Genomic DNA, 26,792 nt, shown 5'->3' with positions numbered 1-26,792 from the left:
ACCAAGTTTAAGTTAATTTGCAAGAAATATCTATATACAAATGTTTTATAAGGTTTTTCGATGGATAAATTATAAAAATTTTTTATAAATGTTTTAATTATCCATGTGAAGGGGAAACATGCTTAGAATTCACATCATATCTGTTAAAATTTACGAAATATTTGAAATATGTAAAAAATTAAGTGAACAATAACTTAAAAAATGTGTGAAAAATTGAATCTTCAATGATAAAACTTTCGACCCAATATAATTTTATGTAATAATTGAAAAAAATATATAATGAAGCAGCAGAGCAGCAATTTCGTTTAAATTATTTACCTAGGTTTGAAGTGCAATCCACCTTAATATCTTACTGCAAATTTGCAAAAAGGCAATCCTAACAACTCCAAACACCAAAACTAGTCCACACTTAGTGGTTAAATTGTTACATGTCTGCAGTGACACACTACCACTCCTGGAAAATTGGACAACTTTTTTTTAAAGCTGTTCATTTGCGATAAAAGTAAAAATTATGTTGTAAACTGGATGTGGATGTACATCATGTCGTTGCCTATTGGAGTAGGAAGGAAGTGAAAAACATATTAAAAAATTTAAAAAAGGTTTTATATCCACATAGCATAAGTTACAAATCTGATAAGAAGGCAACAAAATTAATGCAAAATTACATTAAAAAAGGCTCCATTGTTCGCAAAAAATTCCAACACAGCAATACTCCTCTTAAAGCAATGCAGGGCAATAATAATGAAAAATAAATCATGGTGAGAAAAATATACAAAACAGGCGCCATTAAGACATTTTAATGAAGTGAAACGTATAATTAACATTTATTTATTGTTTGACTTGTATGTATGGGTGTGTGTGTGTTTAAGAGATTTAGTACACATGCTAGTGATTATTATTATGTGGATGGTGGCACAAGAGCATTGTTAATAAATTAAATCGTAACAGAAAATAAACTAAATACAACGGCAGCCGCCGCAGCATCATCATCCAAAACAACAACAGCAACAACAACGTTAATGTTAACGGCTTATTGTCATCATCATAATGCTAGACATTATGCTAGCTAACGTGGCCATTGTCTGTCTCCGGGTTTGCAAAATAAAAGGAAATCTCTTTTCGTTGTTGTTGTTGCTGCTGCTGCCGCTTTAGATATTTGTTAACAAAATGTTTTACAACAAAACATTAATTACACCAGACACAAAGACAAACGCAGTTTTTTTGGACTGCATTAATACCATAATAATAAAAAGGAGGGGGTCAGGAAGAAACCACCTCAGCCATTGTCTGGTTTGGGGACACCAACATGAGGAAGGAATTAAAAACTAGTGCACCACGACCACTACATAAATGTCGATGTTTTTCCATTTTCCTGCTGTCATCATCAGCACAAACAATAAACCAACCCCCCTTGGCCAAAACAAAAGGAATATTAACGACATTTTGTTTTCATTTATTTTATTTTTTGTGTTGGTCCTTTGCAGTTTTATCAGGAACTGATAAGTGTTATGGCCACACAGCACACTATAATATGTGATGATAGCAAGTGACCACAATGCCACTGACTGTAAAAGGGATGATACAATGTTAAGGTTGGGTTGTAACTTGCTCTTTATGGTAACCACTAAAATTTGATTCAAAATTTGATAAAAAGGTTATAACCATAACCAAGACCCCCTGCTGCCATTAGAACAAAAAGGAAAAAAGACTCTCTTTTTGCCAAAGCAACTATGGAGGTTGAGTTTATAAAACATTTTTTATTAAGAAATTAAACAAAAACATAAGCTGTCATTAACAGTCCAATTCGATTCATTTGCGGTCTTGTTTCATATTCTTTTTTTTAAGAAATTAACTAAAAGAGAACTCTAATGTCTCCCATAATCAAACCCAAAAACCTAATTATTTTCAAAGGAAGTGAAGGAGGAAAAACATAAGAAAAAGCCATACTTAATGAGCTATAACAAAAACAAAGTACTTTTTGTCAATTTTTCTTAATTGAATTAATTTCCTGTTTCTTTATTTAATGTAGCAAACAAAGAAGAAGAAGCAGAAGAACAAGGAAATCTAAGTCAAGCATTAATCCAAATACAAACATCATTAAACAGACACAATTCATTAAAATCCAATAATCCTCACATTGAAACCATCCCTTCAACTACTTGCCTTAGTGGTGGGGAATGGTAATGAAGGAATTTTGCCACATTTTGCCAGGATGACTGTTTTTGTTTCTATATCCTCCTTACATTTCCTGGGTCATTGATTTGCAAGATGTTATTAGAAAAGCTACGGCGTCCACGATCTTCTTCTTCTCTATTTCAAGTTAATTGCTAAAAAAAAATGTTATTAGTTTGGGTCGCCGCCATTTTTGTTATGATAAGAATTTCCTTTCATAACCCTCCCCTTCCATCATCCCAAAACAATTGACACAGGGACATTACTAACGACCGTTTGTCGTTCCTTAAGCATAATTAACTTTCTAATGAATGAATGATGGAAACTATGATAATCATCTCCTTGTTGCCAATGGAAAGCAAAAACACGTTCGAAATAATCGTTAGTGAATTACAATGGACCATTGAAATTTCCTTTTCATTGATCATCCATTTATCTGGACATTAAGAAATTTCTTGCAGATGTTGTGACATAAACGAATTTAACCATAAAATTCAACGTTTTCATTTTGTTACACCATAAACGGACAGCAAAAATGCTGAAAAGCATATTTTTAGGGGTTATTAAAATCACTGAAAGAAAAAATGAAATTTTTATAGATTTATTGTTGGTAAATAATAGTTTGCACCATCTTTCGGTAAAGATACGGTGTAAACACTGTAAACATTTTGGTATTTTCGTTATATATTATGTGTGTTCGTTTACTTACAATTTGTACAAATTGTTACTGGATGTTGTTCGTTTACTCTACAGTACAATGCAAAAGACCTTAGTCGATTACAAGAAGTTACTGGACTTGTACAAATTTGTACAAATTATTGAGTAAACGAACACACCTATTGTCTGTTCTTTTACTTCTGAAAATGGTAAAACCGGCAAAAGTAGTGCAAATTTTAAACAATTCCCATATGAATTGTATGGTGTCTGAAGTAAAGGAACGCTTTTCGAGTAAAAAGTGGTAGAAATTGAAGATTCTTGAACGTAAAGGAACAGAGCTAAAACAACATCGGTTAACGATGAGTACGAACGATTTGAAGAATACGATGACGAGTTGACCGAAGTATTCTACTATTCACAGCGAATGATTAAACAACAATTTTTGTATCTCCGGTACTTGGAAGTTCATGCGACAACTATTATCTAAACAACAACAAATAATAGTAAAGATTGTCGAACAAACAAAATGAAAATTATTTTTATAAAGAGAGTAAAAATTTGTGTATTGCAACGTCGTTGAGTACGATGACTCACCGATGTATGCTACCATTCACAGTAGATGATTAGACAACAGAGTAACACGACTACAATTTTTGTTTATATCTCTTTTACTGGGGATTTCATGGGATCCCTGTTGTGTAAACAAACACCCACAGTTTATACAGTTGGCCATTCAGCCCAAACTAGTTAGCCCTGACTATTTAGTTTGCTGTCAAATACATAAAATACAAAGGAAATCAAATCACAATAATGAACAATCTATTATGTTTGTTGTCAAATGTTGTTAACAGAACTCTGAATGGCCAACTGTATAAACTGTGCAAACACCCAATAATGGTATTGACCGTCGATGACGACAAACACTGTAAAAAATTTTGTGTTTCCTTTACATTACAACATCGTTGAACGATGAGTACGTGCATGGTGAAATAAGAAGGTGTTACATCAAATCATGCAAAACGTCAAATTTGCTCACAATAATGCACTACTGTGAATTGCTTGTTTACATTTTGTATGTGATTTTATTCACAATAATGCATTTTGACAACTGGTATGAAGATCAGCTGTTTTTGCCGCTGTACCCAAGATCTATTTATAAGGTCACGTAAGTAGCACAACAACAACTGTATTTTGGCCGAAAATTCTTTAATATGCCAAAATGTTTGTTTATGTTTTCATACAAATGATTCACAATAACATAAAAATTGACAGATTGAAACCAATCAGCTGATCGTTTTACGCCACCTTATAATTTCATCATACGCTGTACCTGTATTATTGTGCCATGAGTACATGTGATTTGTATACACGATGAGATGTTGACCGATATATGTTACCGTTCACAGTGGATGATTAGACAACAGGGTAACACGACTATAATTTTTGTAGATATGTATCTCTTTTACTGGGGAGTTTATGAGATCCCTGTTGTGTAAACAAACATCCAATAATTGTATTGATCGTCGATGACGACAATCACTATAAAAATGTTGTGTATTCTTTACATTACAACATCGTTGAACGATGAGTACGTGTGATTTTATACCGTTCACAGTGAATGATCAGACAACAGGGTAACACGACTATAATTTTTGTTGATATCTATTTTACTGGGGAGTTCATGAAAGCCCTGTTGTGTAAAAAAACCAAATGGTATTGATCGTCATCAGTCAAACAAACAAAAAATACTTTTAAACGCCGTTTGTATTACAGTAATGCTAGGTTTACATTTACGAAATCCAATCGATTTCAAATGTCAATTCCATTGCTAAAAAATTAAATTGAAAACCGATAAGTTTTCATTTGATGTATACACAAAGGAATTGACAGTTGAAATCCACGCGATTTCAACTATCAAATTTCAACGTCAAATGAAATCCAATGGATTTCAGATGAGTTTTCATTTGACGTATACACAACAAAGGAAATGACAGTTGAAATCGAGTGGATTTCGTAAATATAAACCAAGCATTAGAGCATTTTGCCAGGTTAACGATCTTCTTGAGGATATATTTGACGTGTAGACAATGGAATTGACATTTGAAATCCAGTGGATTTATTAAATCCGGTTATATTACAATCTGCAAACATGTGTTGTGGTTTTCTAATACGAAGCTATTTCGTTCGACGTATGTTGTCATTAACAGTGGTTGATTAGACAACAGAGCTCCAATTAAACTTTTTTGTTTATCTCTGTTGCTCGGTAGTTGATGATGGTCCCTCTGTTCTGAACTTCGGCCCGACAAAACAAAATTGAACGGGAGGATAAACTGCTGCAAAAAAATTAAAAAACTGTTGCAAAAAAATTTTTAAAAATTAAAAAATTGGCGGACAATTTGTTCTGTTTTGGCAAGTCAGCTGATTGCTTGCTGGTTTTTGCTGGGAATTGGTCTGTCTGGTTACCCTAAAATTCGTAACAATTTGTACCAATTGTTGCTGGAAGTCGTCTGTTAACGCAAAAAGTCAGCAAAAGAGAGCGGTTTGAGAGAGACATTTTGACAGTTATTTTACTGAGAGTTTGCAAATTCTTGCTGGACAAATTTTGTTCTAGCAAGAACTTGTAACTCTTCTTCTTCCTGATTTTTCGTTGATTTATGTTTGTGAAAATTAAAAACAATTTTATTGCGGAAATAGCAAGTCTAATTGTATTATTTTTTGTAGAACAAAGTTGCAAAGTGAAAAAATCCATTTTTGGATCGTTTTTATTTTTAATAAAATACAAAATTGTTGGTTCCTTTGGTTCCTTTAATGGCAGACAAATTGTTCTGTTTTGGCAAGTCAGCTGATTGCTTGCTGGTTTTTGCTTGGAAGATGTCTGTTTACTTTTTACATTTTTCTTCCAAAAGAGAATAAAAATTCCTTACTCTTCGAGAAGGTTCTTGCTGGACAATCTTGCTGGAAAAGTAACCAGACATACCTAATGTACAGACCAGCTGATGTCATACATGTGAAAAACATATGGTGTAATATAGCCATTAGCACTACTAATACACAAAATATTTTGAGCATCTCTTGTTTGGATTGGCATCTCTTCAATATTGTTAAAGTTGAACAAACCACATCTAATCTCTATAGCCCCAATAATATTTTTGTGCAAATTTTCACCTGAAATATTTTCAAATAGGCTATGAAAAGCTATATTATTATAAAACACTATTAAAAGCACAGAGAGAAAGAGCAATGATCGTTCAATGGCCAAACAACATCACCTGGTGTTACAACAGCAGGCAGCAAGCTGCAGCACGTACACAAGTGAAAGTGAAAATCCTTTATGAATGATCTGTGAATGAACACCGCTCGTATGTCGATAATGATGATGAGAGTGTAAATGCAATAACAACTGCAATTGCATAGTACCAAACGCCTTGCAATGCTACACTGCAACATTGCGTGATGGTGGTGGTGGGTTGGGAAAACTGTTTTCCACATTCATTGCACTATGAGTAAAATGCCTATTTATGTGTGCGTGTTTCATTGAACCTTAATAGAGGATTGCTTGGAAAATTCAATTATGCCAATGTTGTTGAATGCCTTTTTTTGATGATGGTAACTTGTTTTGCTGTGTTGGTTTTCCTGCAGCTCTTCCTTCAGTTTGTTCCTCTATAGAAAAAGTAGCCATAAGCATTATTGTTAGTTTTTTTTATTACATTGCTGCATAAAATATGTTGTTGCAAGCCTGTTATGTCCAACGTTAGTTTGTGTTAGCTTCTATAATGGCCTCCGTTTTTGGTGATTGTAGTTTTGTTTGATGCCTGTATTTTTACAACTATGGTGATGATGATGGTAGTTGCGTGTTGATACACCAAGTATTGCTTTAGTCATCGACTACTCCCAATCAGCAGGCAATGTAATTGTGTGGCCAGTCGATAATGGATTTTGTTGTAAATACCACTCAAATTAAGACGAATGTTGGTTACTGCTGTATTTTGTAGCACTTTGCAAAATTTTCCAACAAAACGTAATGATTCCAAATCACCCTTTCTGCCTCCCTCTTAAACACCTGCACCATAACTCTTTATTTCATGCTCACCAATATTTAATTGATATCTTTAGGCTCCATGAAACTATGGAAAAGAAATCCTACTTTGCTATAACGGGTGGCTGGCAATGTGTGTGTGGGTATCGGGCGGGGTTACCTTTTTTGGGGAACTAGACTCACTATTTGATATGATTTTCCACAATATCACTAGCTGCCAATTTTTTTAATAGCTAATTAATACTCACTTTAATTTATATAATTCAGCCCGACAACTGTTGTAATTCTAAGGAAGTGAATAGAGTCTTATGTCCTGTCGAACTTCTCCACAACGAAAGTCCCTATATCCGATACCAAAAATATGAATTTGTACACAAAAAGTCTATTTATAAAGGGATAATACGTTATAGAGGAGTTTGACTGCATATATTTTTAGATTTGTGTCAATTAACCTTCGTCCTATGCCTTGTATCTCTAAGGACTCAGATACTGACATTTTTCTACTCCAGCGGGATCCGCCACCTACAAAACCTATCTTATATGCTTTCTGATTGATCTTTCCACGTTTTTTATATCTGATAATTTCACTATCTTTCCTTATTGGTCGCTTAGACCAAAATATTTCTCTGCAAAAATAAATGGCAACCCTGGAGTTGTGCGAAAACATAAAATCTTGTTATGAACAATTTTGTACATTCATCAAAGAAATAAAAGCGCAATAATGCAATAATTCAATGAACCAATTGCCGGCGTTGTTGCCATAACACAGCTCTACACGTTCATACTAGCATAGTGTTTAAATTGGTCCGAAAAGGGGGGAGGGGGTTGTTGGTTTCTCGCCTAAAGGCAGCAGGGGGGTTTGCTTAACAACTTTTGTAACGGGAAATTGCAAGGCAATCATGTTTAGCTTGAAAACATCAATGGCCATTGACTACAACAACAACAACAGCGTAACAGCAAAATAGCCAATAGAAAAAATATTGTAAAACGTAATAACCACCAAATGTGGAGGGGAAACTATTTAATAATTTATTCATCAAAGTTGATTCGCAACAATCTTTTTAAAAACACCTGCAATTAATACCATGAGAATAAAATTTTTACAACATTTTCCCTTTGTTTTCTCGTTGCAGATTAAATTCCTTAAAACCAAAGAAGGTACTGCCATGGTGCAAATGGGCGATTCAGTTGCAGTCGAACGTTGCGTCCAACATCTGAACAACATTCCCGTTGGCACAAAGGGCAAAATTCAAATAGCCTTCTCAAAGCAAAACTTTTTATCCGAAGTCATAAATCCCTTCCTGTTGGCCGATCACACACCCAGCTTCAAAGAATACACCGGTTCAAAGAATAATCGTTTCCTATCGCCAGCCCAGGCTAGCAAAAATCGTATACAACCACCGAGCAAGGTAATATTTTATTGAATAACTCTTAAATATCTCAAATTTCTAATGTTGTGTTTTTATATCGTTTTTGTTGCAGATTTTACATTTCTTCAATACACCACCTGGTCTCACCGAGGATCAATTGATTGGCATTTTCAATATTAAAGAGGTTCCTGCCACATCTGTCAGGCTATTCCCCCTTAAGACCGAACGTTCCTCATCGGGTCTAATTGAATTCCCCAATATTGCCCAAGCTGTATTGGCCATCATGAAGTGTAATCATCTGCCCATTGAAGGCAAAGGTAAGTTTTGAAACAAAGAAGAACGTGTAACAATAGTCCCAATAGAAATTTCAAGACACTTAGCTATACAGTGGCTTGAATTTTTAAAAGCGCCTTTTGCTGTGTGAATTAAACAACAGCAACATAATTATGTGTTGGCGCACGGGAAATAATGCCTTCGCAAAGTCAAGCCATGGAACTGTTCAGTTTATAGAAACCCCTTCCTTTATTCTTTTAAAAACTGCCCATAAGACCCTAGGGATTGAACCTTAGTACCTTTTGGAGGAACATATGTATGAAAATATATTATTAACCTCAAATTAATCATTAAATATTAGTTCGAAGCAAAGGCTTTTACTTTCGCTTTACAAACCGTACAAAATTCAAAGCATGCTTTTAGGTGTGAACTTTGTTAGAAAATGTCATTTGCTTTGAATGATCTTAATATTAAGGCAAATAAATGTTCAAATTTAGCAAATTTCAATGCGAATAAAAAGGTAATTGTACCTTCTAACCCCAATAGGACCATGGGTTCAATCCCATGCTTCAGAATACAATACATTAAGAATATAATAATATTTCCTCAACTATGAACTATAACAGTAAAATGGCATAGAATTTTGTGTTTCCCTTACATTTTAATTACAAGATATAGTTTGAAATATTGTTTAGAATGTTGTAGCGCTCCTCTAGGAACCTATTGTAGGGTATTTTTAGTCAATCCATGGAACTGTTCATTTTATAGAAACTCCTTCCTTTATTCTTTTAAAAACTGTCCATAAGACCCTAGGGATTGAACCTTAGTACCTATTGGAGGAACATAAGTATGAAAATAGATTATTATCCTCACATTAATCACTAATAATTACTTCGAACAAAAACAGTACAAAAAGCAAAGCATACTTTTAGGCGTAAACTTTGTTTTGTTAGAAAATGACATTTGCTTTGAATGATATTAATATTAAGGCAAATAAATGTTAAAATTTAGCAAATTTCAATGCGAATAAAAAATGTAATTGTACCTTCCAACCCCAATAGGTTCATTCCCAAGCCTCAGAATACAATACATTTAGAATATAATAATATTTCTTCAACTATGAACTATAACAGTAAAATGGCATAGGATTTTGTGTTTCCCTTACATTTTATTTACAGAATATAGTTTGAAATATTATTTAGAATGTTGTAACGCTTCTCTAGAAACCTATTGTAGGGTCTTTTTAGTGCTTTTGGTGCATATCTTGTAAAATACCTTAAAATGTGTGATATATTGCGCCAAAATGCTTCAAGTAATGAGCATAAAAGTAACTATCAGACATTATCTGAATAGTTCCCTTTACACCCCGTTTAACCAGATATATGATAGCCCTCTAGGAACTTCTTGTAGGTTCATAGTAATGCAAACGAGGTGAAATAAATCAGTGTTTTAAATTTGGACAAAAATTCCACAAAAATACAAAAAATATTGAATTCCAAAATTGGCTATATCAAATACATATGCTTTCGTTGTGTTTATATCATACTTTTTCTGAAAATGTCAAATTCTCCCAGAATACTTGATTTGCGGTGCTTGGTGTCAATGGAAGAAATGTTCTACATAAAAATTCACTATAGCTTACCGAACAAAAGAAATCTGTAATTATAATATATGGCATTAAAATCCCACAATCTTATATAGGAACTAAGTTTTAGGTTGTTTCGGCACATATTTCGAATTATAGTCAATATCTCGTATAAGATATCATCTTAGAGTGATGGTGTCAATGGAAGAAATGTTCTTTGTCAAATTTTACTCCAAGTCCATGAACAAAAGAAATCTCTATGTGTAGTACATGATAGGGTAATTATGAGTTCAACATTAGGTATACGAGTAACCAATTTTTCATTGATTGTTTTATTTTCTTATATTTCCAAAAAGTGTAAAATTCTTCAAATTTACCTCAATTGTTGGGAGTTAGTGGTAGTGGAATAAACATTCCAAATTTTAGTGAGGGTCCTCGAATAAATGAAATGTCTAGATGTTACCAATATCCCTTAAATACCACTATTAAATTAGGCTTATCAACAGGAAATGATTTTTGGTTATTTTTTCCGAAAAAATACAAAAATCTCCCTGAATTCTAAATTTATAAGACTTTGTACCAATGGAAAAATATTCTATATCAAATTTCACTATAAGTATCTTAACAAAAGAAATACAATTATTGTATAACAGAAAAAATCACATATTAAAAAAAATGTTATAAAAATATTGTGAAAAATTTACTGCTTATTCAAGATGTGGCAATATGGCCCTTTATACTTGCCTTTAGGTAAGTGACCCTAAGGGATAAAATGTTCTACGTCAAATTTCACTATAGCTTACCGAACAAAAGAAATGTGTAATTGTAATATATAACATTAAAAGCCCACAATCTTATGTAGGAACTAAGTTTTAGGTTGTTTAGGTACGTATTTCGAATTATAGGCAATATCTCGTATAAGATATCATCTTAGAGTGATGGTGTCAATGGAAGAAATGTTCTTCGTCAAATTTTACTCCAAGTCCCTAAACAAAAGAAATCTCGGTGTGTAGTACATGGTAGGGTAATTATGAGTTCAACATTAGGTATACGAGTAACCACTTTTTCATTGATTGTTTTATTTTTTTATATTTCCAAAAAGTGTGAATTATTGAGAGTTAGTGGTAGTGGAATAAACATTCTAAACCAAATTTTACTGTCGGTCCTCGAATAAAAGAAATGTCTAGATATTACCGATATCCCTTAAATACCACTATTAAATTAGGCTTATCAACAGGAAATGATTTTTGGTTATTCTTGCATTTTTTTCCGAAAAAAATGTCAATATCTTCCTGAATTCTCCATTTATAAGACTTTGTGCCAAATTTCACTATATGTCTCTTAACAAAAGAAATCGATACAAATATCATATAACAGAAAAAATCACATATTAAAAAATGTTATAAAAATATTGTGAAAAAGGTACTGCTTTTTCAAAATGTGGCAATATGGCCCTTAATATTTGCCTTTAGGTAAGTGACGCTAATGGATAAAATATTCTACGTCAAATTTCACTATAGGTCACTGAACAAGATAAATCTCTAGAGCTAGTATATAACATAAAACAATTAAAAATTATAAATGTGATACAAAAATATTATGAAAATTGTACTCTTTTTCGAGGTCTGTGATTCTTACCCTTGATGTTAAGGGAAAAAATATTCAACACCAAATTTCACTATAGGTCAGCGAGCAAACGAAATCTCTAGATATATGTAGTATATAACAGTTTTTAAATATAAAACAAAAATATTGTGAAAATTGTACTCTTTCTTCGAAATGTGCCAATCCGGCCACTAATACTCCGCTTAAGGTGACTGATACTTAAGGATACAAACAACGAAATCTATACGAATACTATATAACAGAAAAAAAATTAAAATTAAAAGTATAATAAGTATGTAATTGTGAAAATTATACTCCTTTGCCGAAATGTGCCATTCTGACACTTAGTACTTGCCTTTAGGTGAATGATGCTAAAGGATAAAATGTTCTACGTCAAATTTCACTATAGGCCACCGAACAATAGAAATCTCTAGACACAATATTTAACAATAAAAAACATCAGTAGTAATAATTGTTAAGTTTTTGATTAACTCTTTAATCCTTTTTTGATTATATTCTCGTACTTATCATCTTCTTTTTATTTTTTTGTTTCCACCATTAGGCACCAAATTCCCCTTTATTATGAAATTATGTTTCTCATCATCGAAAAGTATGAATGGTGCCTGGAATAATGCTGCAAATGAGGGCATGATTGAAAAGGAGAATGATGCAGAATTAAAACAGGAAGGCGGCTATAACTGAGATGATGCCTTAATGATGTCGACGGCATCATTACAACAGCAACAACAACAACAACAGCAACATTAAATGAAATTTAAGATATGGATAAGAAGAAGAAGAAGAAGCTAACATGTGTCCCCCAAATGCATGAAAACGGGGGAAAGAGTTTTTTGTAAAGAAGAAATAAAATACAACGTAGCAGCAGCAAAGGAGCAGCTAAAATGTGAATGAAGACAAGATAGACGACAGGTGTGCTACAAATATTTGAATTATTTTGAGTTTTTTTTTTTTAATTTTAAATAACCAACTGATGAGAAGAGGCCTATCCAAGGAAGACAAAAAACGGTGCAAACAAAAGAACAACAAATAGAATTTTAGTGATAATTTAAACAAAAAATCAAGGCATGCTTTTAGGCTTTCTTCTTAAGAGTGAAAAAAAAACATGAAATAAAATATTTTTATTATTAATTTATATTTAAATGAATTTGATTATTTTTATTTGTTGTTATTACATTATATAATATATAATTTAATGATTTTTGTTGTAATTTCTATTATATAAATATTATATACATATTACTCATCATCTCATCTCTTTGAGTTGTAAGTTCTCTTTTTTTAATAATAATTATTAAAATTCATTTAGTTTGTAATGAATGGAACTTTTACCAATCAAATCAACCAGCAATTGTTGTTTCTCATTGTTTTTTTTTCTCAATTAAGTTTTTTTATTATTAATTTGTTTTTTATTAACTTCCATTTATAAATATTTATATAAATAAAAAAATATTAGTTTTTATTATTACAAAAACAAAACGACACTTGTGTAAAAATCTCAACAAACATAAAAAATGTGAAAAAATAACCAAAAAAAAAAATGAATACAAGAAACCATGATTTGACAATATATATAAATAATCTAATAATATATAGAAATGAAAAACAAAACAGATTTACAAACAACTACAAAACAAAAACAAATTACTAAAACTTTAAGAAGAACAAGAAGAAGTTACATGGAAAGAAGGAATAAGGTCCTATTGGTTTTGCTTATATTTTTCTTTTTGAAACACAAAAACAAAACAAAGCGTAGTATTATTGACGAGAAAGAAATACAACAAAACCAACAAAAAAAAATAATGCAAAAAAAGAATATAATTATGTATGTATGTTATTTTTACAATGTAATTAAGAAACTATGTGCTTACAACAACAAGAACAATAGAAGATAAAAACGACAACTGCATGCGCTAAATGAATCTAAACAAAACAAGAAAAACCTAATCAACCATCAAGAAGACAAAAGAACAACAAATTTATTTAGATAAAACCAAATTAAAACAAAATACTTCTGAGGAACTATGATGTACAGGGTGTTACAAAATGTGAGGAGGTGTGATAAAATGGACTTTGGACTCCATGGAAGAGACCTTTAACAACTTGTCTAAATCATCTACTTGATGGTAGCATCTACCATCACTACGTTCACAGTTTTTTCCACTTACCATTTACATTTGGTAGGACCCTGTTCCTCCCCAAAACAAAAGATATGCAGTATTGTTTCTTATTTTATTTAATTATTTATTTTTGGCGTAAACAACAACAAGAACAACAAAGAAAAAATATAATGGAATGCACAACTTTTTACAAATTTACAATTTTACCAAGCAAACAACCAACCAACAACCAATTAAAAAAAGACATTTTTGTGCTTAATTTTAAATAAATATTGTATAATTAATTAATTTTTATTAAACAAAGCAAAAAAACAATATATTATTTAATACAAGAAAATACATGTATAAAAAACAAAAACAACAACTAACAATTATTAATGTAAATTAAGAGCAGACAAGTAAGATTTTTTGCAGGCAAATAGAAAAACAAAAGAAATGAATGGATAGATTAAACAAGCAGAGTTAAGAGAGTGTTACAAAAAAACAAACAAAAAATTAACTAAAAATTATAAAAGAAATTATGTTTCATTTTTTTGTTTTTAACCAAAAAATTTAAATTTTATTTTTTATTATTTCCAAAAACCCTCTATTTTATAAAAATAATAAACAAATAATATCAGCAATAAAAAGCAACACTTAACAACCATATCAGTGGCGTATAAACAAAACAAAAAAAAATCATAAATTTACTAGTTTTTATGTATTTAGAAAATTGTTTAAATGTAATAAAAAATCATTATAAAAAAATAATACAAATTTAAAACAAAATGTAACAGAGAAAGCGAAATGAAAACCCATCCCCCTCAACAACAACAACAAAAAACTGCTACAAAAATGGAATTAGAAATAAAAATTAAATGTCTAAAAAACCAAAATTTTTTAAAAACTTTCTAACAATTGTTCTTTTTTTATATATACAAATTTACTTTTATGTTTTCTTAGGGAGAGTGACTTAAACTTAATTAAATAAAATTATAATAATACAAGAAAATTAACCATAATATATCATTAATTTAATATACTATAAATTAATAATTAATTAAAAGAAAACCTAAAAATATCAACGAAATATTTTTAAAATATATTTAAAAAAAATATTATGTGACAAAAAAAACAAACGATTTCTTTTTTCTTTCTTTTTTAATATATGCAATTATGTTATTGTTAGTAAGGCTTAGTGTGCAATTTGTTTTCAAAATTATAACTACTCGACAATGTTTTGGGTGAGAGGGCCGGGCCGTAGAGACTGTGAGAGTTATAAGGGAACCAATTTCCTTCCCAGAGATATTTCTCTTTAACAAGCTACTCTCTGATAATGAGTGCTTCTGTTTGTTTACATTTCTGCTTCTTCTTAGCTAATATTCCATTGCTATAGCCAGTGAATTTCAAGGCCCTATTCGCGTAGTTGTGTGGAATTTGTAGAAATTTTTGTTCTATATACACAGCTTTATTTCTTTGCTTATTTTGTTCCCTATATCAATGCTAACACTTCGAAATACTTTTTTACTCACTTTGCGTTCCAAGAATCAAATTTAGAAATGCAATGAAGTTTTCCCAAATCGAATCTCCTCAACCACGTACATTTGTTAGTTTTCATTTTATTAAATGAATATCAATACAACAAAATACTTTTCTAATGTCTTCCAAGATATACATGTATGTGATGAAAACCGAATCGAGTCGATTTGCAGAATCAAAATGGTATATTATCGGGTTGCCTTTGATGATATAAAGTTTTGCTTCGCAAACGTCCCTTATTTGAATAATATTTTTAAAATCCATTTTCAATTTCATTAAAATATTCATCAAAATTAGAAATATACGATTTCGATTTATGGCAAAACGAGTCGAATCGTTTTCCATCACATACCTGATATATATGTATGTGTATGTGGTTTTTCTTTGTTTCCTAATAAAATGAATTTTTAATTTATAAGTGTGAGGTTAAGGAGAATTTATTGGTGATTTTATCGATTGTAAAAACTGTTAAGTGTGGCTTTGTAACAATTGCTACAGAATGTTTTTGAGTGGTGTCTTTCTAAGCAAATGTTGACAACTGTGTAATTGAAAACTTGGTTCAAATTTTTCCAGTAACATTTAGCAAGTAAGTACTGAAATTATTTCACAATGCCTTGGTAGAATAGAAATGGAAGTTGGTTTCGATTGGTTTAATCAACATATAAAAACAAACCCATTAGACTTTGAGGTTAGGGATTCGGCAAATTTACAGTGATGTGATTTTATCCCAGTTTACATTGGGAAACGTTACTTTCGGCAGTTCTCATTTGGTTGGAGGGAGAGAGGTGATGGTAGTGGGAACCTTTTATCCAGAGCTGAGCAAAATCGAGAGAGAGAGGCAAATTTAAGGGAGAATTAATATTTAATTTTTCTTGATGTTTCATTACTTATTTCAACATTTTTTAAACATTAATGTTGTCTAAAATAGCCCACAAAGCAAATTATTAAAAATATAAATAAAAAATTGCATAAACTTTTAATTGTTTATGGTTCACAAAAAACTAATGGGCCGATTCCGTACAGCGAGGCGAGTCATGTCGCGTCGTCTATCGTCTCTGCGACAAAATTTAAAAAATGCACTACGTACAGCGATAGAAAATAATCGTCGATAACAAGTTATTTTTATTTTTTTTTATTTTATTTTTATTCGTTAGTAAAAATGAACGGCGACAGCTAATTTGTTGTCGCCGGAAAATGAACATTACGGCGACAAAATTTGACGTCGTCGTGCGACTTTTGCCATACGTAATGGAAAAATTGCAACTGGCAACGCGACACGACTCGCCTCGCTGTACGGAATCGACCCATAAGAGTACGTGCTCACCCTACTTTTATCTTTTAACAACCTCTCTCGCCTAGAAACTGAAAATTGGTTATTTTTTCATGTAATGCATGGTTTACATTTACGAAATCCACTCGATTTCAGTTGAAATAGAGTGGATTTAGTAAATGTAAACTTACTATAAGATCGAAATTTAGGGAAAATCGAAATTTTTCTTTTTACGGAGGTTGTCCTCGGAAATAAAATTCTTCTTCTTCTTTTAAGCACGTGTGTGATATTTCCCAAATGAATGTACTGCCTTCCAAGATTCAAATAATGGACATTTTCGCTGATTAAAATTTTGAGGTTATGTTTTCCGGAAATCTTTACAACACTTTTAGGAAACTTTTATAGCACAGTTAGATTTAAGAAATCCACGGGAGTTCCAATGTGTTGAAATCAAGTGGATTTAGTAAATGTAAACTTACTATAAGACCGAAATTTAGAGAAAATCGAAATTTTTCTTGTTATGGAGGTTGCCCTCGGAAATAAAATTCTTCTTCTTTTAATCAAGTGCATGTACTGCCTTCCAAATGCATGTACTGCCTCCAAAATTCAATTAATGGACATTTTCGCTGATTAAAATTTTGAGGTTATGTTTTCCGAAAATCTTTACAACACTTTTAGGAAACTTTTATAGCACAGTTAGATTTAAGAAATCCACGGGAGTTCCAATGTGTTGAAATCGAGTGGATTTAGAAAATGTAAACTTACTATAAGACCGAAATTTAGGGAAAATCGAAATTTTTCTTGTTATGGAGGTTGCCCTCGGAAATAAAATTCTTCATCTTCTTTTAATCACGTGCATGTACTGCCTTCCAAATGCATGTACTGCCTTCCAAGATTCAATTAATGGACATTTTCGCTGATTAAAATTTTGAGGTTATGTTTTCCGGAAATCTTTGCAACACTTTTAGAAGACTTTTATAGCAAAATTAGATTTAAGAAATCCTCGGGAGTTCCAATGTCAATTCCATACGCCAAATCAATTCCAATGGATTTGTAATTAGCATTTATTTGGCGTATATGCAATGGCTAGGCCATATCATGAGAATGAGCGATGATGAACCCGCTAAAAAGGCGTATGAATACATGCCACATGGCGGTGCACGCAGAATCGGCAGGCCTAAGCTTCGATGGAGCATACAAGTGGATGAAGAAATGAAAAGGCGCGGTATTCCAAAAAGTCAAGCGAAAAACAGAGAGGAATGGAGATCTTTTCTTAGTTCGGTCTATAGAACAAATGTTCTGTAATGGGCCAACTATGTAAGTAAGTAATATGCAATGGAATTGACATTTTAAATGCTGTGAATTTCATAAATATAAACGTACAGTACCAATGAATGGTAATGTAAAACCTCTTTGGCCAAGTCAATGATGAAAAAAGTCAAAACAGGTTTTGAGGTTATGTTTTCCAATAATAATTCGATAATTTGTGCCCCGGTAATACAAACAGTTCAATAATTCAGAAAAACTTTCTGACCCTTGAAGAGGTTTCCCATTGTGTTATAAATAACACAATAAATAAATACCCCTAATTGTTCCACAAAATGACCGATACCTTGAAATACGAATTATCAGTTTTTCAACAGATTTTTGATATTTTCCCCTCTCTTAGGAGTGAAACCTTTTTGATAATTTAGAATTTGTTAGAATATTGCAAGGTTTTTTTTTTAACTTACTTATTCCGGACCTCTTTTTACCTTGCAGTGTAGAGGTTTTTGCAAAGATTTACACAGTCTTGAGCCGCAGCTTTGGCTGTTGTTTTCTGGTTTGAGGTTATATTTCCGAACATTGCATTGGACTGATTTGAGGTAATAATTTTATAAGATTCCTTTCGATATCGAAAGATTCTAGCATCGAAATGGATTTATGTACGTTCAAACTACATTTCGATTGAAAGTATTCAGTATTGAACACCAGAATTATAACCCCCTAATGTTTTCATTATACCCTCAGCCTTTTCATACGGGCAAAATGTGCCTCATCGAAATAATGGTTTTAGACCCCAAGTATGTTTGGACGAAATGTGTTTTAGACAATTTGGAGTCGATTGAGCAATGTCCGTCCGTCTGTCTGTCTGGCTGGAGCGCACGGTAACTCTCGAACGGCTGAACCGATTAGGTTCAAACTTTGGCTTTCGTAATATTTTGTCCAAACATAGTTTAAATTCGAAGATAAGCCATATCGGTCCACTCCTTCCGGTACCTCCCCCACAAAAGATGCAAAATGTTCGGAAAATTTGTGGGCATGATAACTCTTGAAGGCAGTAACCGATTTGGTCCATACTTTGCACATCGTGGAATTTCCACCAGACTTAGATGAGGTTACAATAAGGACTCAATCGGTCCTCTCCTTCGGGAACCTCCCACACAAATTTTCGGAAAAGTTCAGTTTAGGACCTGCTCTCGAATCGCTTTGATTTTTGTTGCAACAACTTGTATTCACTTCCCCCCATACGACGGTACAAGTTTCATCAGGGGCAAGTCCATACTTCCTGAGGAAATAGCCTGAAAGGTGCAAAAAGCCCCTATGACACCTTGTGTAGTGGTTGGAGGGCAAGATAACTCTCGAACGGATTTGTCGATTCGGTCCAAAATTTGGCCTTCGTAATATTTTATTATCAAAGCATAGTTAAAATTCGAAGATGGGCTATATCGGTCTACTCCTTCAGGTACCTCCCCCACAAAACTTCAAAAATGTTCGGAAAATTTGTGCCCACGATAACTCTTAAAGGGAGTGACCGATGTAATCCATACTCTGCACATCCTAATATATCAACCAGATATAGATCAGGTTCGAATATGGACTACATTTGTCTACTCCTGCTGGTACCTCTCACACAAAATTTCGGATAAGTTCACTTTAAGACCTGCTCTCGAATCACTTTGAAACGATTTGCATTCGCTACCTCCATTACGACGGTAAAAGTTATTTCAGGGGCACGTCCATATTTCTTGGGAAAACAGCCCGAAAGGTGTAAAAAAACCCCTATGTCACCATATGTGGCGGTCGGAGAGCACGATAACTCTTGAACTATTCAAACGATTTGGTCCAACATTTGGTCTTCGTTATATTATATCCAAACTTAGTTTCATGGGGCAATACCGGTCCCCAACTTCCGGTACTTCTCCCCAATATTTAAAAAATGTCACTAAAATGCTAGGACGATATCACTTGAATGGGGCAACCAATTTGGTCCAAACTTTGGATCTCCTAATATTTTATCAAAATTTAGTTTAACTTCTAAAGTGGCCCATATCGGTCCTCTATTGTTCCTGCCCTACAAAAGTTCAACATTTGTGTATTAGTGCAGTTAATTCCTAATCCACATTTTTGTCGGCAAGTTCAGATGTCCAAAAAGGGCCGTAGGCAAAGCCGACTGCCAGAATTGTGAAATTGGGGAAAGAGAACAAATTCATCATGGAATTTTTATTCATGATTGCCCTGGTTGTGTTTTTCCAGTCGTTATTAGGAAGTTCGTTATAGAGAAGTCCAACTGTCTCAGAAACAGTAATAAGATTCTGTAACTGGTTAGCGACAAAATTATCGGCAAACGTAAATTGTTTTGTTTACAATTTCGATACTTTACGAAAATGTTCAGTAGGTTACGGACCAAAATAAAGTTGTCGCTAAAACTTCCGGTACCAAAAGTTTTGTCAACCTCTCAAGAGCAGCACTGTTGTTTATTCAAGTTTTTGTTTTAGAGATTTTTGTCGGTAGCGACAAAAGATTGGTCTGTTCCTTTACTTTTGAAAATGGTAAAACCGGCAAAAGTAGTAAAAGTTGTAAACTGCCACCATATGAGTTGTATCGTGTCTGAAGTAAAGGAACGCTTTTCGTGTAAAATGTGGTAAAACTTGAAGATTCTTGCACGTAAAGGAACGGAGCTAATGTTACACAATAACATTATATAACGGAAATTGTTTTGTTTACAATTTCGATACTTTACGAAAGTTTTCGGTAGGTTACGGACCAAAATAAAGTTGTCGCTAAAACCTCCGGTATCAAAAGCTTTGTCAACCCTGTCAAGTGCAGCACTGATTTTCATTCAAGTTTTGAGTTCTTGTTTTAGCGTACAGTATATAGGACTAATTTTCAAAAAAAAAAAATGTTATGGTATTGATTAAAAAATATTTCGAGATATTTATAAAATAAGAATAACAATTTTCATTATTCCACCTTACAACTGTTTTGTAAGAACTTTTAAGCGACATTTCCATATTTCAATCAAGTGTAGGCCTTATGGTATAGAAGCCCTCGAAAGAAAAGGAAAAAAGTTTCCAAAGGAATTGAAAATTTCTTTGGGAATATTTTTTGAGGTTAAAAACGTTGTCGAGTAGTTAAACCGGATTTATGTTTTCTCCTTATTTAGACTTATTTTCTTTTCATAACAATTTATTGGGAAATGTTTGAAGTTAAATACGACAAAAGAAACTAAAATACATTTGAAGTGGTCAATATTATTCTTTAATTGTTTGTTATACATATTTTCGAACAAATAAACTACTATAGGGTCAAGTTGACTGCATATTAAAGAGAAGAAAAATCTGTGAAGACAATTTACAAATCAAATCATGTGAAAGAATATCAAATGACCTTTCTTCTACCAAATTTCTTTTTTTTCCTCAAATTTCAATATTATCAGGGTGATTATGAATGTAAACTCCCCGTGAGTTTTGTCTTTCTGCCGTTTCAACTTTAAGAAAACAATGAGAAAACTCACGGGGAGTTGATATTCATAATTGGATTTTATTTCTTCTGTTGCTGTATTTAATTTAAAACATTTCCTTACTACGTTTATCAAAAATAGAAAGCAACGATCTTTATAAAGCTCCTAATTAGTAATATTTAATAATGGATTAGAAAAACAAAACACTGTGTAAATCCAAACTCGAACGTAAGTTTTTTTAGACCTATAACCCGTTCTCCTATTATTGTTGGAAATTTTTGTTTGATTGAAAACTAAAATGAATCAAAGATTTAAAAAAAAAATTGGATATGCATAATAGGATTTTCGAGGGTTTTCCTCATTTATAGTCACAGTTGCTATTTTTTCTTCCTTAAACGGGGTAATCTTCTATATCAGGATTTATTTGATGTCTGTGCTATAGAATTGGCATTCAGTGGATTTATTAAATCCGGTTAAATGCAAACGCATTATTATTCCGATTAATGTTAATTGAAAAAAAAGATACTGGGCTTCTATACTTCTTTCTCCGGAACAAGTGTCGTTTAGGGGCACCTCTAGGATTGGTCCGGATACCATAGGTAGCCCTTGGGACCCTGATTCCAACGATATATAATTTTCCGGGGGGAAGTCCATACTTCCTGAGATATTGGTCTTGACATTTCGGAAATTTCGTACTTGAACACCAATAGGTTGTTTATGGGCACCTCTCGGATCGGGATGAAATTTTTACCATAGTTAGCCCTTGGGACGCTGAACACAATGATATATAGTTTCCGGGGGGAAGTCCATACTTACCGAGATATGGGTCTTGACATTTCGGAAATTTCGTACTTGTAACACCTTTATGTTGTTTATGGGCACCTCTGGGATCGGGCTGAAATTTTTACAGTAGATATCCCTTGGCATCCTGAATACAACGATATATAATTTTCCGGGGGGCAGTCCATACTTCCCGAGATATGGGTCTTGACATTTCGGAAATTTCGTACTTGTAAAATCTTTATGTTGTTTATGGGCACCTCTGGGATCGGGCTGAAATTTTTACAGTAGATATCCCTTGGCATCCTGAATACAACGATATATAATTTTCCGGGGGGCAGTCCATACTTCCCGAGATATGGGTCTTGACATTTTACAATTTTACCATGGGCAATATGGGCATCGTTTTAAAGCTTATGGAGAGTATTTTTATGCACGCGACCTATTTTTACACCTGTTTATAGGAGAATGTATTAAATTCCTGTTCAAAGCCGGCTATTTAGGAAACTTTAAATTTACAAGAAAGTTTTGTTTGTGCAGCCCACTTTTGTCCCTGTCCATAGGAGAAAGTCTTAAATCCCCGGCCGAAGTCCGGCTACTTAAGAACACTTTCAATTTAAAAGAGAGTTTTGATCGCGTAGCCCAATAATAACATAATAAATTATTATTAGAAAATCTAATTACCATTATTAATTATTGGCGGCATTGGAAAGTACTCTTCGTGAGCTTTTAAACGAGTCCCATTTCAGCCCGATCCGAGAGGTGCCCCTAAACGACATTTAAGCCCCCCTTTCTCCTGAGAGTATTACCAAGAACTTATTTAAAAATTAAAAACAAAAAACTTGGAGTTCGAGTTTTGTTTTCCATGAAAAATATTTTTTAAAAAATCAATCGAATGGTAGCTATATTTTATAATATAAATAATAAATAATAATTTATAAATAATATAAAGAATTACAATTTAAGTTTTGTCGCTCATGTAATGTTGTTTAAGTTTTTTATTTATGTTTATTTCTTATAATAAGTTGTTTAGTTCACTTTATAGTTTTTTTTTTTTTTTTTTGTAATAAAATTTATTATTTTCATTTCCTTTGTATGTGTGTATAACGAAATAGGGGTACTTACTTAATTGTTTAGTTGATAATATAAAAAATATATTTTTTAATTAATAATAATTAAAATTAATATAATACCTTATTATTATGTTTGTTGTTTTATTGAATATAGACAAAAAATTAAACTACAATATGATTTCATTATTTTTTATTCTAATAATAATTATTATTTTTAATGATAAATATTCATAATATTATTCATTTGTAATATTTACGTTTTTTTTAATAATTAAAAATAAAAATGGAAAGATTTCTTTTTATGAACGAAAAATATAAAAAAAATATGTGTGTTTTTATTATTTTTTATGATTTTTGTAGAATTTATTTTCATTATTGAAATGATTTATTATGAAGAAGGTTAATAATGAGTTTATGTGGTTTTACTGAGAACTCCATTTGTTTTAAATTAATGTTTTTTTTTTTTTTTTTTTTTTAAACAAGTCCTCTGCTCCCTTTTCCCCTTCCTCTTAACCAAGAGTACAAACAATAAATATTTCTTACTTCTTTTGGACATTTGTTTTTTTTTTTTTTTAATGGAAAACTAAAGCTAAAAAAGACATCCTCTAAAATAACTGAAATGCCAAAATTTACCATGAAGAATAAGAAAAAATAATTAAATGGAAAATATTCTGAATTTCTAACATATCGTCAAAGTTTTTTTGTAAAGAAAAAATGAAAAAAAAAACTATAAAAAAACAATAGAGTTAAGCTGCAAATAAATTGAAAAAAAAAAAATAAATCCCCCAGAATCATATCTCTGTATTTTGAAAAAAATATATTTTAATTTTTTATAAATATTTTTTGAACAAAAACCAAAAAACAACTATACTAATTTCAAATATTAGCCCAATTATCTAGAATAAATTAACCAAAAAAAAAAAAGAATATAAACAAAAAGTTACCATAATAAAATATTTTAGTTAAATTGAATTGAATTTTTTGGAAAGCAAAAGCATATATGAAAAAATGAAATAAAAATAATTATTTTCTTTTTTTCTGAAATAAGTTAATATATTTTATTTTTGTTTTTATTAAAGAAAACAAATTAAGGTTGTCATTTATAAAACTTAAAGAATTCCTATTTTATTTCAAATGAAAGCAAAAACAAATAACAACAACAATATAAATGTAATAAGCCAATGTCTTGAAAAAAAAAACGAGAAATATTTTTTCACGATTTATGGAACGGTTATAAACGCAAGGGGAACTAAAAGAATTTTAACAAGAAACGAAATGTAAATAGGTATGTAAAGACAACAACCGGTAAACCATGGTGAAATAAGAATGCGTTAAATCAAATCATGTCAAACGTCAAAATGCATTACTGTGAATTGCTTGTTTACATTTTGTATGTGATTTTATTCACAATAACGCATTTTGACAACTGGTATGAAGATCAGCTGTTTTGGCGTTACACCATATTATTCCACCATGCGGTAAACAACACAGATGTCAACAATTGGCAACTCTACCACTAAGACGTAAAGGTTATAAAAAATAAACCAAAAAGGTCAACATGTATGGAAGAAGTAAATTTTATTTTCCCATTTCTATAATAAATTTAACTAAAAGTCCAAAAATGTGACTTCAAAAGAGACAATACACTAACAGCCTGTTTCACTATGTCGAATGAAAATGAAAACGAAAGAAAAGCAACTAAACTCGTGTATCATGGTTTAATAAGAAAGGTTAGCCAAAGCTTCCTGTTAATTTAAATTTTTTCTTTCGACTATTCCTAAAACGTCAAAACAATATACACAATCTTTGTATGTGTGTGTGCTGTTTGAATAATATGCCAAACAATTTTAAAAACAATCGAATTCAATGGTTTTTAAATTCGTGTTTAGACTATTAGTATGGAAGAAATTTGTCAGCTTATCATTGAAACAAACATTTTATCATATCCGAAACTCGATTATGTGGAGAAACCTTGGCCCTTCATTCATTTTTCGTGTTTTTTATAAAATGCTCAAAATTGGTATTGTAAACAAACCCACTTGTTGCTTTTGTGTTTACCAATTTTGATGTTTTAGGAATTCAGGAAAAACAAGGGTTTTATAGTTTTTTTTCATTTAAATCTACCTCTTTACTTATACCATGTCGTGTATGATTTTTAAATTTTGTAGTTGTTTTAAAGCAAACACAAAGTCAATAGGTCTGTTCGATAACCCAACCAGTAAGGAAAGGATCAAAGTCGGGCGGGGCCGACTATATGATACCCTACACCACTGTCAATATGTAAAATATAAATCGGAGCTATATCCAGATCTTAACCGATTTCGATATAATTTGGCACATTTATTTCCAGACCGAATTCAGCCACACATTCCAAATATCATTGAAATCGGACTTATATAGCGTGTTTGGTGCAGCAAATAGGTGAAATCGGGCGAAAATATATATGGGAGCTATATCCAAATCTGAACCGATTTCGATATAATTTGGCACACTTATTTGTAGACCGAATTCAGTCAAACATTCCAATTTTCATCGAAATCGCAAATACGCGAAATCGGCCGAAAATATATATGGGAGCTATATCCAAATCTGAACCGATTTCGATATAACTTGGGACACTTATTTCTAGACCGAATTCAGTCAAACACTCCAAATTTCATCGAAATCGGACATATATAGCGTGTGTGGTACAGAAAATACGTGAAATCGGCCGAAAATACATATATATGGGAGCTATATCCAAATCTGAACCGATTTCGATATAATTTGGGACACTTATTTCTAGACCGAATTCAGTCAAATATTCCAAATTTCATCGAATTCGGACATATATAGCGTGTGTGGTACAGAAAATACGTGAAATCGGCCGAAAATATATATGTGAGCTATATCCAAATCTGAACCGATTTCGATATAATTTGGCACACTTATTTCTAGACCGAATTCAGTTACACATTCCAAATTTCATCGAAATCGGACATATATAGCGAGTGTGGTACAGAAAATACGTGAAATCGACCGAAAATATACAGTGGTGTGAAAAATAATAAGGACACTTCAATCCATAACCAAGATTACATTGAAAACTGACTAAAAAAGTGAAAATTACATTAGTTTATACAATTTATTGTTTTCTTAAAATGATAAGAAAAGTATTATAAAAATATTTTGATTGCTTGTAACCATATTTTATTTATCTTTTATATTTTATGGGAATTGTCGTAGTTTGGTGTGTGAAAAATAATAAGGACACTTCATGACATCTTTTAATAAGGACCAAACTTGAAAGAAATGAATGCAGGTTTTTACTAAATAATGGTAGATAAAGTGTTTCAGTGTCATTAATACGTTGTATACGATCCTTTGTTTTCTAAATCGGAAGCGCATCGTCTGGGCATTGAGTCGTCCAAATTTTGGCACTTCTCTACTGGTATCGCGTCCTACGCAACCTGTATAAGTTGCCAAAGGTCGCCACAATTTGATGGACACTTTCCCCTGCTTGATTTTTTAACTTCATTCCACACAATTTTTCAATCGGGTTCAAATCAAGGGATTGTATGGGCCATTCTAACAACTTAACTTAATTGTCCTG

The 26,792-nt window shown here is 31.9% G+C and overlaps 1 protein-coding gene across 19 annotated transcripts in view; it reads left to right on the top strand.

Moving 5' to 3' along the window:
* sm (heterogeneous nuclear ribonucleoprotein L) overlaps positions 1 to 12,746 on the top strand; it is a 345,011-nt gene extending 332,265 nt beyond the window's left edge. For all 19 annotated transcript variants that reach the window (XM_073990802.1, XM_073990798.1, XM_073990795.1 and 16 more), the window contains 3 exons: positions 7,999 to 8,274; positions 8,348 to 8,552; positions 12,261 to 12,746. In XM_073990802.1, coding sequence (XP_073846903.1) covers positions 7,999 to 8,274; positions 8,348 to 8,552; positions 12,261 to 12,400 — 621 coding nt within the window. In that variant the 3' untranslated portion in view covers positions 12,401 to 12,746. The remainder of the gene's footprint in view (positions 1 to 7,998; positions 8,275 to 8,347; positions 8,553 to 12,260) is intronic.
* The last annotated feature ends 14,046 nt before the right edge of the window (positions 12,747 to 26,792 follow it).

The sequence above is a fragment of the Musca autumnalis genome, unplaced genomic scaffold (assembly GCF_047663935.1).
Source record: "Musca autumnalis isolate F117 unplaced genomic scaffold, ASM4766393v1 scaffold_5, whole genome shotgun sequence".
In the NCBI taxonomy this organism is placed as follows: Eukaryota; Metazoa; Arthropoda; class Insecta; order Diptera; family Muscidae; genus Musca; species Musca autumnalis.
The sequence above is the reverse complement of the archived record's forward strand: the minus strand, read 5'-3'. Positions and strand labels throughout refer to the sequence as shown.